The 15,114-nt window shown below is 47.0% G+C and overlaps 1 protein-coding gene across 3 annotated transcripts in view; it reads left to right on the top strand.

Annotated features, from left to right (window-relative positions):
- TRIO (trio Rho guanine nucleotide exchange factor) overlaps positions 1–15,114 on the top strand; it is a 300,662-nt gene that overhangs the window by 261,314 nt on the left and 24,234 nt on the right. For all 3 annotated transcript variants that reach the window (XR_004952348.1, XM_016152143.2, XM_036225270.1), the window contains 6 exons: positions 95–265; positions 2,817–2,912; positions 8,474–8,622; positions 9,691–9,757; positions 11,446–11,549; positions 13,631–13,700. Coding sequence is in view for 2 of the 3 variants with exons in the window: in XM_016152143.2 (XP_016007629.2) it covers positions 95–265; positions 2,817–2,912; positions 8,474–8,622; positions 9,691–9,757; positions 11,446–11,549; positions 13,631–13,700 (657 nt within the window). In the remaining variant the exon portion in view is untranslated. The remainder of the gene's footprint in view (positions 1–94; positions 266–2,816; positions 2,913–8,473; positions 8,623–9,690; positions 9,758–11,445; positions 11,550–13,630; positions 13,701–15,114) is intronic.

The raw sequence follows: 15,114 nt of genomic DNA, 5'->3' as shown, positions 1-15,114 counted from the left end.
GTTTGTCCCGCTCGCTCCTTAGCGCTCATTTCTGTGAACTGACGTTGACGCTCAGGGCCCAGAGTGTGACGAGTGAATGTCCGTTTGATTTCAGAGAGGCCGGAACGAGGGCCTGAGCAGCGGCACGCTCTCCAAGTCCTCCTCCTCGGGCATGCAGAGCTGCGGAGAGGAGGAGGGGGAGGAGGGGGCCGACACCGTGCCCCTGCCCCCACCCATGGCCATCCAGCAGCACAGCCTGCTGCAGCCGGACTCCCAGGACGACAAGGTGAGGGGGTCTTGCCGCCCGGGCCGGGGGAGGGGGCCTTGGAGCGGCCGCTGTCCACCAGCCTCCCTGCAGGAGATAGGCGACCCCGGGGCGGTGGAAGTGCACCGGGAAAATGTGCTGCTTTTCCAGGCAGATTCCGCCGGTTTTCACCCCAAAAGTGTGGATGACAAAGTCCACTTAGACTGAGCAGTAGGCTGACGCGTGCAGTTTCTCACATGCGGGCGCTTGCATAAGAATATCCAGTCCCTTTCTGATGGCGCTTCAGCGGTCAGCGCTTTTGAGGTGACGTTGGTTTCTCTTACTGCCCCGGCCGGGGTCCTTCAGAGGGTATTTGGGGGAACCGCACAGGAGAGCGTCTCGTTCTCCTCATGAGGCGTGTTCGCACCCGGGTGGTGGTCTCGCACGGGACCGTGTTGCCGACCAGTCCGTTTGTCCAACACGCCAAAGCTCAGGACGGAACCGGAGCGTGGGGACGGGTGGCCCAGTGCGTGAGTCAGCGCCCGGCCACGCGTCTCCCCCGTGGAGAGACCGCAAGCCAAGTCCATCCCTTGGTGGTGGTGTTTTTCGATTTCGAGGTCTTACATAATCTAGGATGATTTCGTACATCCCAACTGTAGAACCCCAAAATATCAAAGAGGAAACCTGACGCCTGGCTCGGGGCATGCTCTGCGTTCTGGCCCACGCGCTCCCAACTGTCAGGTGTTGAAAACTGTGCTACAGAGTCATTACTCGTGATATCTATATATTATTTATTTTTTATTTTTTGGCAATAACTAAGTTTTTGGAATAAAACACACGTCTTCATCAGTTTTCCCCATTCTTCCCCTTCCTCCTTCCCTGACTCCCCCCTCAGTGCTATCACGATCGCCTGCCCTATGTGCCCTGTGTTCTATGACCTGGGGTCGGCCAGGGCCAGTGAGTGACGGCCGTGAGGCCGAGGCAGCTCACGCATGAGTCTGAACCAGCCCCTTCTCTGTAGGGCTCCGCCTCCCCCCTTTACGGCACTCTGCACAGTAGTAAGGGAGCTGCAGCTACTGGCCGAAGGTCGTAGCTTGAGTTTGAGTCTGGGGTTCGAAGGTGGTGTCTGAGGTGCGGACTCCACGCCCTGGGGGTGGCGGAGACCTGACGTGGGCAGGGACCTTCCCCGCCGCCGCACAGGGCAGACTCAGCCAGGGAGTGGTCCTGTGTCAATGCCTCTCACAGTTCCTAAGCCACGTGTGATGTTAGAAACGACACCTTTCTTAAAGGCAAAAAAAGAACTGAAATCTCTTAAATCTGGGTGGTTAGCCAAAAGCGAGGTGCCGGGTCTAGTCATTTCCCAACCGAGAGTATTTTTCTGCATTTAAACCTCTGTTTGCTAAAATCATTTACTGGTTCTTGTTTCGCCTCATTGGGTATAATCAACAGCGGTTCTTCGTTGACAAAAATCTGTAGTGATGTTCCCAGACAGTATATTATCTCGTGACTAATATTTTGTTTTGTTCTGTTTTCTCTTTTTGTAAACTTTCACTGCAGCATTATGTTGATTTGTGTTCTGTGTCTGTTTTGGCTCAGTTTCCTTACCTTTCCATTTGAATTTTTTCCTCGTTTTCTTCACCTCATACTCCAGATTTCATTAGAGCAAGCCAACATTTGTTTTGCACAGCGCATATCTGAATCCACACATGTAAAAGCCTCATCGTAAATGTATAAACCCGTATCTGTCTGCCGTGAGACGTGCATCGTTAGGACAGCCAGCTGTGTGTCGCATGCCTCTCTGCTGTCCTTAATATGAAGCGAGGTTCATATTACGCCCCCTTCTAGTTTCCAGTCAGTGAACGGCACAAGTAATCCGCAAACACGCCGTGTTTGCAAATTACTGACCTTGAACTCAGCAGCCCCCCCCCAAATCCCTTAACTGTTCCCCCTGTACACCCCGGTTCTAGCCGTAAATGGCATCTGATAGCTTGTGAGGCCACAGATCTTCTGTACTCTGCACTAATCATTGGGGAAGTGGATGGCACAGAAAATGGTGAGCTCGTCCCCCCTCCTCCCGTCTGGTCAGCGCGCCCTGGTTCCTTTTTCTTGTTTCTTTCTTTTAACCCCATAAGCACAGTAAAGCCATTTTTAGTATCTTCTTTTGTTTCCTGATTATTTAAGAATTCACTCATTAGACCTTAAGTCTTTCATTCTTCCGTTGATCAGATTCTATTTTTTTTTTTCTCCTCCAATAGCCTACCTGGTAATTGCAAAAGTTAGTTAGACTTTTCCCATGCTCAGTCTCCACTCTGAAAAACATTATGATGTTACACGACTACGGATTAAAAACAGACTCTGTCTGCTCTCCACATGTATCCCAGACAGGTTCTATTTAATATCTCATGTCAGAATATTGTAAATTTAAAAGGATGACTTTAAATAAATGCAAACAAAGACAAACTCGTGGTCTTTTTGTCTGGAATTACTTTTAAAAAGAGCTTGAGCTTGCAGGAGAATCTGCTGTCTGTCCAGTGACTAACACAAGGCCTCCCCCTGCCCCCCTCCCCTTTCTTTTTCTTCGCTTCTTCCATAGGCCTCCTCTCGGTTATTAGTCCGCCCCACCAGCTCCGAAACGCCGAGTGCAGCCGAGCTTGTCAGTGCAATCGAGGAACTCGTGAAAAGCAAGATGGTAAGGCTCCCCAGGGCACGCGCGAGGTTCGGGAGCTGCTCTGGGGTGCTGCTTGCACACGGGCGTGCCCTCGCGTCCGTGCGTCGGCCGCAGAATGTGCCTGTGGCTTCTTACACAGTTCGGGAGGCCTCACTTCCGACCAGCTGCAAGTTGGGGATCCCCAATACCACGCTCCAGTTCAGTAATTCACTTAAAGGGCGCACGGTCCTCACAAAAGCCTCATGCACAGTTTATTACCATGACAGGACACATTAAAATCAGCCCAGAAGGAGGCGTGCGGGGCAAGGCCCAGGTTCAGGCTGCCGGTTGTCCCCTCCCAGTGGAGTCATGCGGACAGCGCTCAGTTCTAGCAGCAGTGTGTGACAAGATGCATGGAGTGTCGTCAACCAGGGCCACTCACCTGGGCCTTGGTATTCAGACTTTTTCTTCGGGCTCAGTCATGTGCACAGAGTTGATGCTCCCTGCCCCTCCAGAGAGCAAGAGAGCAGGTGGCCCAGAGCCCCCGCCAGAGGTCACGTTGTCCGCACAGCCCAGCTGCCGTGGCCCAGGACCCCGGTGAACAGAGACAGTCTTACCAGGCGGGACCCTCCATGGGCTCAGAGGTGGCTCCCAGCAGCCAGGGTCGATCCTCTCCCGCACCTGCCCGGTCTGCGGTGCTGGCACCTTCGCAGCAGAGTTGGTCGATTCCAGTCTCGTCTGGAGGTGCAGCCAGGGTCGGTGGTTACTCACGCAGAGGCTGACACTTGTCTTTTGCTGTCTCTGAGGTCTTTCATCCGCATTCCTAATATGTGAGAGAGAAGGGTTTGCGCTGTCAGGTGAGGGTTTTATTTCCTAGTGGCCTCTGTATTGCCACTTGGGCGACAGGGATTCATATGTAAGAGATGGCCCCAGATCTCATGTCGAGTCTTTGAAGTTAGACACGTGTGCATTTCTTCTAACTGATTCGTATCAATTAATTTCTTTGTTTCTTCAGTTCTCATAACTATGAAATGGAAAAACCATTCATGGTGACAACTTTTTAGACAAGTATATTTCACTATGCCTATGAAGTTATTCAACCACTTTTAAAAGTCACCTCTCCCCAAGTAAAAGCCCTCAGCCTCTCCCACCAGTCCATTCGGTAGAGGTGCCTGCTGTGAACAGTGATGTTTTTCCTGATGGTGCAAACATATATGGGGGTGTGATGGATTCATTCAAAAGGGATTCATTCCGTTAAGATTCTGAGACCTAATGTATCTTGAGGATCTTCTCACGTAAGTCCATACAGATTTAGCTCGGTGCTTTTAACAGCTGTATAATATTCCATTATGTGAATGTAGAGATAATACCACCAAGGACTTACTCCAAGCTAGGTGCTATTCTAGTGCCGAGCACGTATTAATTTATATATTCCCCATGATAGCTCCGATGAGGTAGGCGTGCACTATTGTTATCCCATTTTATAGATGTAAAAACCGAGTCACACAAAATGTTTGAAAATTTGACCAGCTAGTAAGGGACAGAGATGCGATTAAATTACTTAAATAAATTCCATAATAATATGTATTAAGCTGTTTTCAGTTTTTCACTATTATAAACATCCATGTTCATTACATGTGTGATTATATTCGTAGGCTAAATTTCTAATGCTGGATTTGCTAGATTAAAAGATATACTTCTTTAAAGTTAAGAGTTTGGTTTTTTTCAGTTAGGTATTAACTAGGCACCGTATATACCATTCCCATTTTTTCTCTCCTGAGCAGCTTCTGATGAAACCGGTTGACTAGGATAAATGAGAATTACATCGTACTGACATGTATTGATTGCCCCACTATATCCGAAATCACGCCCCCCACCCTGCCTCCACCTCCTCGGGCAGTCCTGCTGTGTTCTGAAAGGAATGCAGTTGGCTTCAAAGTTAGATAGGAAGTTAGAAAGGATGCTGGACAGGCAGGCTACTAGGAGTTGGCAGACTACTCGAGAACTTGACTCCGCTGGTCAAGAATGTGGGGTCGTGTCAATGTGAATTGAGTTAAACCACATCCTGGCTGTCTCTTGGAGAGACAAGTTGAATTAATGGCCTAAAACAAAGGATGCTTAAATTATATCCAGTGAGTTGCAAGCATTTTTTTTTTAATTATTTTAAAAAACAGTCCTTCATAGACATCAGTTATATGGCCATTGAAATCATTCTTGTCTCTAAATGGAAATAGTTTTCCCAAAACATGCTGCGAGGCAGCACTTTGTCAACCTGCTGCTCATTCGGCCCATATTCACCGCTGCATCCCATGGCCAGTGGCCGGAGAATCGTTTGTAATTCGTTCAGATGGACTTGCAAATGCGGAGGGGTCCTGTGGCTTGTCTCTTTCTGCTCCCCCCGCTCAGCTCTGAGGAATTCAACTGTATTCGTTGAAGCTAAATAATTTCTACTCACATATGTGTCTTCCTAACAGGCATAAAGCTGTCGGCATGGGGGAAGGGGCTGAGTTCGGGGGTTGGATAGGCTTGGGTCCTGGGTCCAGACTCTCCCGCTTGCCGCTGCAGCCCCTCTGAGCCTGCGTCCTTCACCCGTAAACTAGGGATCATGGAGAGCACAGTTTGTTAAGCTCCTAGCAAGGTTCCTTCATGGAGGCGTTCACTAATTAATGCCTTCCCTTCCCTGTGGGAGGGCCCTGTTTAAGCTTTTTATGATGGACTCACCCCTCCTTCATTCTCCGTGGAACGCGATCCAGATGCCGCGTTTTTTTCTGGTCTAAGGGGAACATAACCGTATTGATTTCCTGTCACTAATCCTCTAATGTCAGCCAGGAACTTCTTTTTGCTGATGAAGCCTCTAGTGAATCCTTTGAATATCCTTCGCCCCGTCCTGGTCCCTGTGACTCTGAGTTACTCCGGCATGTCTGTCTTACCATGTACTCTGCATCCCTGGTCACCGCCATGACTTTCTCGTGGATGATTTCAGGCTAGAGCGCTTCATAATAGGGTTTGAACACTGAATTGTTTGTCCGTCAGAAGCCATGTATTAATTGATTCAACAGGGGAGGAGAGGGAAGGAGGGGCTTCGTCGTTATGTAGTATGTGTTCAAGGAGCTGAACCTTCTAACCCTAAAACCTGAGAATTCGACCTGAAAAATCAAAACCACCCTGGAAACTGTTCCCTGGGGTTTGCTCTGTCTCCCACCTCCACATTCCTTATCCAGGCATTGTTTGAAAGGTCGTACGCCTTTCCTGAGTACCAACAGTAGGGCAATAGCGATGGACAGCCACAGCGACTATATTTGAATTTGACTTTGGGGTTTTCGTCTTGTCATTGATTGAAACGGAGATAAAAAGAAAAGAAAATTAGTGAAATAAACATCTAACTCCAGATGTTCGAAGAACAGCAAAATAAACCAATGAAAAGCAGAAGGAATGAATTCATAGAGATAAAAGCAAAAATTAATGAATTGGAAAACAGAAAAATAGAATAATAAATCAAAAATTCATTCTTTCAAAAAATATAGCTATCAGGGAAACGTCTGAAGAAAATGGAAAGCTCACATTCACAAAATAAGAAATTATAAAGGTGAGTTAAACTGAGGAAGTTGAAACAGCCATAAAACATAACTTTGTTCAATTCTTTGGAAGTATATTTTAAACATGGATGAAATTGGGCAGTTTTTTTTTAGAAGATAGAATTTACTAAAAACTGACTTCAGAAGAGAGATAATATCTACGCGAACCTACCTTCATCTAAGAAATAAAGTTAACATGAACCTACTTGCAAAAAAAAAAAAAAAAGTCACCATGCCAAGAGAATTATCAAATAATTCATTCGAACCCACAAAGCCCCAGCCGTCCCGGTCCCGAGGCCGCGTTTCGCTTGCGCGTCGTTTGTGTCGGGCCAGTGGGCAGCGTCGAGGGAGCGGACGGCATAAACGTGGCTGCACCCTGCCCGGATGTCCGCGCCCACTCTGGCTGCGCACCCAGGTCTGGACCAGCCACACTGAGGACAGGCGGCCAGAGGAAGTCTGGGGCCTCCACCGTCTCCAGTCCGGACGGCCATTCCTCCCACTGCGGACCACAGGCCTCGTGGACATCACTCAGATCCAGGACTGCCTCTCCTCACTGCCCTCCCATGTGAGGGGACATCCGGAGACTTTTTCTCTCTCTTTCTCACTGGTCACGTGAACGGAGTTCAGTCTAACAAGCTTCGGCTGTTTCCTGGCGCATCCAGACAGGACACAGCGCAGACTTGCACTTCAGACTTGTCTCCTGCCAGGGACCCCAGGATCAGGAGCGTGGAGCGGGGTCCGCTGCTTCCTGCAGGACGCTCGCCTGCAGTTAAAGTCAGTAGCTATTTATTTAAGAACAAGAGTGCTGTTTTCACGATACGCCCTGTTCCGTCACTGTTTTTCATAAGGAAGAGCAGCAGGCAGCGTCTGTCCATGGCCGGATGGGTGTGGTGGACAAGACGGCACATGCAGACTGTGTGTCCTCAGAGCCACGCCTCGTGACGAAGTCAGCATCGGTCAGTCCGTCCTCCGGAGGAAAAACGGGACAAGTGCTAGAGGTTTTAATTTGATAGCAAATGTTAACTGTTCTTACAGTTTGTGTTGGGCTTTTTTTGTTTGAAGATAATCACATTTTTTCATTTCAGTTGCTAAATACTTCTTGGTCATCTCTGTGTCCAGCTGAGCCGCTTTGACATTTTTAAAAGAACTGTAACCTGTACGCCTAGGAGCTCCGTGAATTCAGGATAAGAAAATTAACGTCTACCCATTAAAAAGTGACCGAGTGCAAATCCGTTCACGCTAATCCCGGGAGAGAGTCATCAGTATTTAATCCACAGAATATCGATCACCTGCAAAGCTTTGCTCGAGCTCCGCTGGGGGTAGGACCATGAAAACAGTCACCTGCAGGAACGGAAATGCAGAGTGGCGAGTTTCAGATAAGTGATTGAGGCCAGCATGGCAGCCGCCTCTTCCAGAAGATACGGAAAGGAAAGTGTGAGTGTGAGTCACAGACATAGGGGTTACTTTTAGCTAGGTGATCTGTCTGCATCAGTGTACGAGGTCAGACTTCACGGATGATCAAGAAACAAACCAAGTCTGTTTAAAATATAGATTGGTGATGCTGCCATGTTGCCCACCGACAAGGCACACGGCGGTGTGTCCGGAGTAAGCGGCCTAATGAGGCAGTTACACACATTTCTGAAACGGGCTTGCTTTCATTCAGCAGGAATATAACTGAAAATTGTATTTTCAGCAGGAAATGGTTGCGTTTGAAATGGCACAGTGTGGTGCTCTGATGTAAACCAGTTGTATATTTTTCTAATGATTTGTGATGCAGAACAGACCTTGTCAATGTATATAAGGTCACTTTTTTCATTCTAACTTTCCTCTTTTATCCAGTTCCTCTTACTCAATTTTTAAGTTAACATTGGGGGGTTTTGTTGTTAACTACCGTGCAATTTCACAAACGTAGACTTTATAATTTATAGTCAGGCCTTCTGCATCTCCCGAGTATGGGACTTTCTTACCCTGACTTCTGCCTCTGATAACTGTAGACAGAACCGTGATCAGCTGCCTCATGTCTTTCAGGCACTGGAGGATCGTCCCAGCTCACTCCTGGTTGACCAGGGAGACAGTAGCAGCCCCTCCTTCAATCCTTCAGACAATTCCCTTCTCTCCTCCTCCTCACCCATCGACGAGATGGAGGAAAGAAAATCCAGCTCTCTGAAGAGACGGCAGTAAGACAGACCTTTTCGTTGTCATTGTTCAGCGGCTTTCCGCCTGCCTTTGTCACATGACTGGGCTTCATGTCTGAATCAGCCCAGCAGGGTGACCCCAGGTCTCTGCAGAGCAGCCAGGCTCATGAGCGTGCAGCAGGCCGTGGCTGCAGTCATTACTGAGTCACCTGCATACCATACATGATTGAGAAATGAGAATGACAGGAGACAGAATGTCTTCTGCCACTTCTGGTGAGAAAGTCCTATACTTTCTATTGTGTACATAGTTGTGAAGGAAAAAAGGCAACGTAAAATTAGATTCAGTCCCAAAAACCTGGATGTTTTCAGAACCTACTTGATGATAGGGATTCTCTGTTCCAGTAAAGCTGCTTATGGTGGGGAAGAAAAGAGTCCTGAAAAATACTACAAGGGATTTGAACTTGCCTTTGGTGGAGAGGAAAACTCATAAGCTGCCTGAGTGCAGAAACAGGGTTTTATTGAGTGCTAGAATGACTGATGTTTGGCACATAGGAGGTGCCTCATCAGTTGAATGAGTGAATGAATGGTCTCAGGCCAACTGAAATGAACTACTGATCAAGTAATTGCCCTCTATTATCTGAGAGGCGTTAAACAGTTATTGAACCTATATAAAGAAACTCTTTTCAAATCATGTGATTGGACCAAAGGCTTTAAACATCCGAGTTAAATTTTTTTGTATGCCCAATGAAGCTTATAATGACTTAATCATTAAAAAGAGAACAATAACAAAAGCCCCCTTTCTTTAATGTCACGCCTTTGTAACAAAGTTACGTCTAAGCTTCCCTCGGTTGTCCACGTATTTGATCAAAGTCTGCTGGTGGGAATTCGCCCCAAATGCAAAGTGTCTTGCAATCTCTGCAAGTCCCATGGGTCACCCATGTGACCCTTAAGTGGTTTGGGACACTCAGAATTGGAGACAGTTATGCAAGTTCAATATGTTGTTATACAGTCCCAGGGGGAGTCTGACCTAACAAAAGCAAAAATGCAAAAGAACTCATTTAGAAAATGAAGACTCTGGGTCGTAAACACTTTTTTTCTCTCTCTTTCTAGCTACGTTTTGCAGGAATTAGTGGAGACAGAGCGTGACTACGTGCGGGACCTCGGCTATGTGGTTGAGGTACATGTTTCCGGAAATTTAACAGCCGGTGTCAGCCCCCAGAGTTGTCTGTCAAAGGGGTATTGCATTAGACAGTTTAACGCTGACACCTCTTCAGAAACTTTATTTAAAAAAAGTATTTGACAGAGAAAAGGTATTTCTAAAAAATAAAGTTTAGCCAGTTATCTTAACAATCTGTATTCACTTTTAAAGGCCTCTTTTTTTGCATAGCGTATCTAGCATATTATTTTTAATAATTAAGTCTCAAAATTATCACATCCAACCATCGTATTTATTATACGGGAACCCTGCCCTTAAGTATTTCACAAGAGCGGATATCATCACAGAAGCGAGATCATCCTTGGTTCACAGAGCCAGTGTGTGTCCATCCGCTGACTCAGGTCTATTCCGAATCACCCCGGGCTCAGAGAAGGATCTGCGGCCACACCAGATCCACTGTTTAGTTTTCACAGGACAAATGTCTCGCCATTTTCATCGCCCAACATGCGCTATGCCCCATGTTGTCACAGCGAAACCACTGCCTTGCGTCCTGGATCAAGGACCATCTCCATCTCCAGGCTTCTCCCTGCTGTTAAGTTCAGGGTGCAGTCAGATTCACAAACTCAACTCATCAAAAAGCTGCTTTTAAAGTATAAAATTTTATTGTGTTTTTTCAGCTCTGCAAATATGTATGGGACAAGATGTTTGGGGTCTGCATTCAATGAAAAGTAACAGCTGTTAATTAATTGTGTGACCGAAGAGATGTAACATGTTTGATTAACAGTAAAATATAAGTAACTTGAATTCTTAAGAGGTTTTCGTATAGGCCAAATTCCGTTTGAGTTAAATAGAAGTTTTAACTACATTTTGCAACATATTTAATCAACTATTATTTAAAAATCAGTTTATGAAAAGAATATTATTAAATCCTTATTCGACAAATTATGTAAATAATCCAAAAAGAAATGAAACTCTATTTATTTATATACGATAAATGCTGAGAACAGAGTTCTCAGAATTTCAAATAAATGTTTCTGGCCAAATGTTTAATATTTATAAACTGATGAGATGATTTATGAAACCATTTACATTTGTTTAGACTTCTTCAGTTCCTCAAACTTCTTCAGAAGAATTTTGATCTATGAATGCCAAACAAGTCAGGGAGAGAAATTTACGGCAATAAACATAACAGCACACACTGCGTTTAAATGTATGCCTTGACCCTGAACTATGGGTTTGAGTGGCATGGGTCCACGTATATGTGGATTTTTTTTTCCTCAATAAATACTGTAAATGTATTTTCTTTATGATTTTCTTAATAGCATTTTCTTTTCTCTAGCTTGTTTTATTTTAAGAATATGGTATATAATGCATATAGCATACAAAATATGTACTGATCCACTATATTGTCCATAAGGCTTCTGGTCAACAGTAGACCATTAGTAGTTAAGTTTTAAAGGAGTTCAACATTATACATGGATTTTTGAATGCCTGGGGGTCAGTGCCCCACAGCCCCTGAGTTCTCCAAGGCTCAACTGTATTTTAAGTGCCAGTTAAGAACACTTTTCATAGAGAGTTTTTGTTTGTTTAGTAAAATTGGTTATGAGAGAGTACGTTTGTCTATTTTGTCCTTAACGACTGTCAAATAATAAGCTATTACTTGACCCACATGTGTTCAGTAAATAAACTTATTTTCTGAATAACTGCAGGGCTACATGGCACTGATGAAAGAAGACGGTGTTCCCGACGACATGAAGGGGAAGGACAAGATCGTGTTCGGCAACATCCACCAGATTTACGACTGGCACAGAGAGTACGTAAAGCCCGCCTCGTGCTCGGCGGCGCGCTTGGCACCACCGCCCGCCAGACGGCAGCACGTCGGGCGGACGGCGAGGGGTGCTCACTGGTCCTTCCGTTTTATCACCTGTGTAGCTTCGCAGTGGTAGTGGGTGCAAAAGAAATACCAGTGGGTCGAGTTGTTTTGTGGTAGCATTTCATAGCCCAGGGAAGAGTCCTGGCTTCGTCATGCCGGTCAATCCAGGGGGGGCCGTGTAGGGCCGACTAGAAGCACTGGCGCCGAGCCTGGCCGCCAGGGTTCACGGCCTCGGCCTGCCCTTGACTCATCTGCTTCCCCTCTCTGTGCCGCCGTTCTTCAGCTGCACAGCGGGGGTCGTAGTGTGACCCACCGCATGGGATTCTGGTGAAGAGCGACTGAGTTAATACGTGCCAAAGCCCTTAGCACATCCTCGGCATAGAGTGAGGCTCGGCAAACGTTCCCAGTGAACTGCAGCCACCTCGCGAGTGAACACATCGCCACCATTAGAGGGTTTCGAAGATGCTCATTTTTCCAGTCCAGCTTTAATGGAAAAAGTAGACATGATCGTCCATGAAACTCAAGCGCGATCCCGGGACGCCGTCACACCCGTCCTCGCCGGGAGGTCCGTGTGGGGGCCGGCGCTCCCGCAGCGCCTCAGCCCGCCAGAGCCGGCGGCCGCACACCTGTCCCTTCAGGTCACCTGTAATTTCAAAACCCTTCGTCATCTTGGCGTTGCCTTATGGCAGCTGCCGATGTGTGGAACGTTCCAGCCGCACTCTCCCGTCGCCCAGGTCCCCGCTGCGTGGGCACGTGCCCTGGCGCCACCTCGCCTGGCGGCACGCTGCTGTCCCCCACCAAGCCCGAGTCAGGTGCTCACGGCTCCGTCAGACTCGATCACGCGAATCGTCAGCATCTCTCGTCCTTGCAGATGACACCTGTAAATGTGCTTTCAGAACTATAACATACTATACAGACGTAAGGAGGGGTTACTACAGCATGTCAAGTAGTGTGTTATTATTTCAATATTCATCTCATTTTTTCCTAATAGAATGTAAAGCCCTCAAACCTGGGTACGGGGCCTTAATTTTTATATCTCCTGTAATACCTAGTGCAGTTAGACTCAGGTCAGTGATTGGTCAGCTGCAGAGACAGCACTCCGATAGCTCTATAGACTGTAGTCTACAGCGAAACCAATTTAAAAAGGAACATTTGGTGCTGTTATCTAGACTTCCGCTCCCAAGGCTGGTTTTTAAGCTGTGGCAGGGAAAAGGTAAACAACACGATTGCCTTGGATGACCAGACAGAGAAACCGCACCCAGAGGCTGTATGTGTCATGGCGTGTGCTGCACTAGGGGAAATAGTGACCCAAGTGCCGGACAGCTCAACACAGCACCAACCGGTAGCCACGTTTTCAGGGTAATAAAGCGCTGAGCGTAGATACCAGCATATGTTAGTGAGAATGCGGCGGGTATGCACCGGAAAGGCAGCCGCAGCCCAGAAGACTAACAGCTGTCCACAACTATCGTGTTTCTGCGCGCATGCCTAATTTTGATTTTAGTGGCAGTTAATATTGGTAACCTATTGGTAATCAAATTGATTTTGATGATATCTGAGGAAACTTTATAAAACTATTTTGGGTAACATATTCAGTATTTTACAAGCTAGTTTCCAATTTGAGCCTTTTAAAAATTAACCATAGAAAGGATGTGAAACTTGTACATAGGTACAAGGACTCTTTGAAAATAAAAATTGCTTTGAAACATTTTTCTCTCAGGATTTGGCCGGGATACCATTGCTTGTATCATTAAAAATTTACAAAAGCGAGACAGACGTGTGAACAGTCCGCAGGAAGGGCAGGGTGCCGGCCCCGGGAGGCCGTCACTCCGCCTTGTCCTGTGTAGCTGTGACTGCTTTGGCTTGCTGTCCGCACAGTGCTCGCTGTGCACCTCTCATCCGTCAGGGACGTGCTTTACACTCCCCAACAGCTCGTGCCAGAACAGACAACCCTGAAGATAGAAACCGCAGTCTAAAATTAGAAGGCCACGTTGGAAATGGTTTAATATTTCTCCTCGTTTCAGCTTTTTTTTAGGAGAGTTGGAGAAGTGCCTTGAAGATCCGGAAAAACTAGGATCCCTTTTTGTGAAACATGTAAGTACAGGAGCGTTATTTATATTCTGTCCGCCATTGTCATGTTTGGTGATTGGTCTGTCAGACTAAGGGCAAACTTGCAGTTCACAAAAGCGCTTATGTTAAGAACGAAACCTCACTATGCAGCGTCAGCTGGTTGGAATTGAGATGCCATCTCGGTCTTCTTGATATGAATGACCTGCTCTTCTGGTCACCTCCCCCCCCCCGCCCCCCGCTCTTCGACCGTGCAGCTTACAACAGAGCAGTCAGAAGGGGGTCAGAGCCAAAGCAGAAGCAGGAACATGTCCGGGGATGTCTGTAGGCAACGGGCTTGGTGGGGTTGGCGCGTACCTCTCATGTAGGGGCTTTAACGTAGTAGCTAAGTATATGCGTGATCAGAAATAACTGCTAACATGGAAGGGGTTTTCCTAAGGAAGAACTACCGTATTCTCAAAAAATCAGTGACAGTAGTTATATTTTTGTGAATCTCTTTAAGGTCTGGCTTGATAGAAGACAGATGGATTTTTGTATCTGCTTATATATTCAATCTACTGCGATTTTGTGTTAAAATATATGAAAGAAAAAATACCATCCTTCCGCAGATATGTGGCCTTTTCAGATATGGTCTTCTTAGACACTACACCAAAACTCAACAAGTAAAAATTTCTTAGCGGTTGGTCGCAGCAGGGAACCTGAAAACCTGCTGGTGAGCGTCCGCTTCGCTGCCACACTGAAAGCCACAGGCCTGCCTTGCACCCATGCACTGGCTTGTGACACCGTGCGCTGACCCGTCGGAAGGTACCGGTCCCCTGATTTAGACAGATCCGCCAGGTGTTGGCACATCACATGACACGGTATCGAGAAATGGGATTTGTTAATGATACCACCCGTCCCTTCAGGAAAATATAAGTGTTGCCAAGTCCGAGGTGGCAGATGCATGTTTTCCAGCGTTCTGACTCTTTGCTCGAAAGCTCGAGTTTTCACTGTTAATGGGCACTGCCAGTTGCTCGCTTTGTTCAAGCTTAAGGAAGCGCCTCCCGGGTACCCAGGTGTACGTGACTGCCACCCATGTCGGTCACTCCGGGTAAACGTGGCGGTGCACGGAGCCCGGCAGCGGGGTCAGCCCGCAGCCCCGCCCGCGGGTGCTCTCACCGAGACAGCCGTGTTCAGCGGCAGTGTGAACAGGTGTGTCCGCTTGGTCACAGGAACATTGAAAAGATGCATACTCCGAGATGGAGTTCAGATGAAATGCATTTTTAGAACTTCACCAAGCACATCTTGAGGGGAAACTGGCGTTTTTTTTGCTGCGAATGTGTGGTGGCGACGGATATTTGCTAAGATTCCAGCAGCTTCCCCACCATGGGCTGTGCACAGCAACACAGTGAAAAGGGCAAATGTCATCTTCGTACGGTTTTGAAAATAATGTTGAACTGAT

This window comes from Rousettus aegyptiacus, unplaced genomic scaffold (assembly GCF_014176215.1).
Source record: "Rousettus aegyptiacus isolate mRouAeg1 unplaced genomic scaffold, mRouAeg1.p scaffold_m13_p_8, whole genome shotgun sequence".
In the NCBI taxonomy this organism is placed as follows: Eukaryota; Metazoa; Chordata; class Mammalia; order Chiroptera; family Pteropodidae; genus Rousettus; species Rousettus aegyptiacus.
Note: the sequence above shows the minus strand (reverse complement) of the source record. Positions and strands in the feature narration are given on the sequence as shown.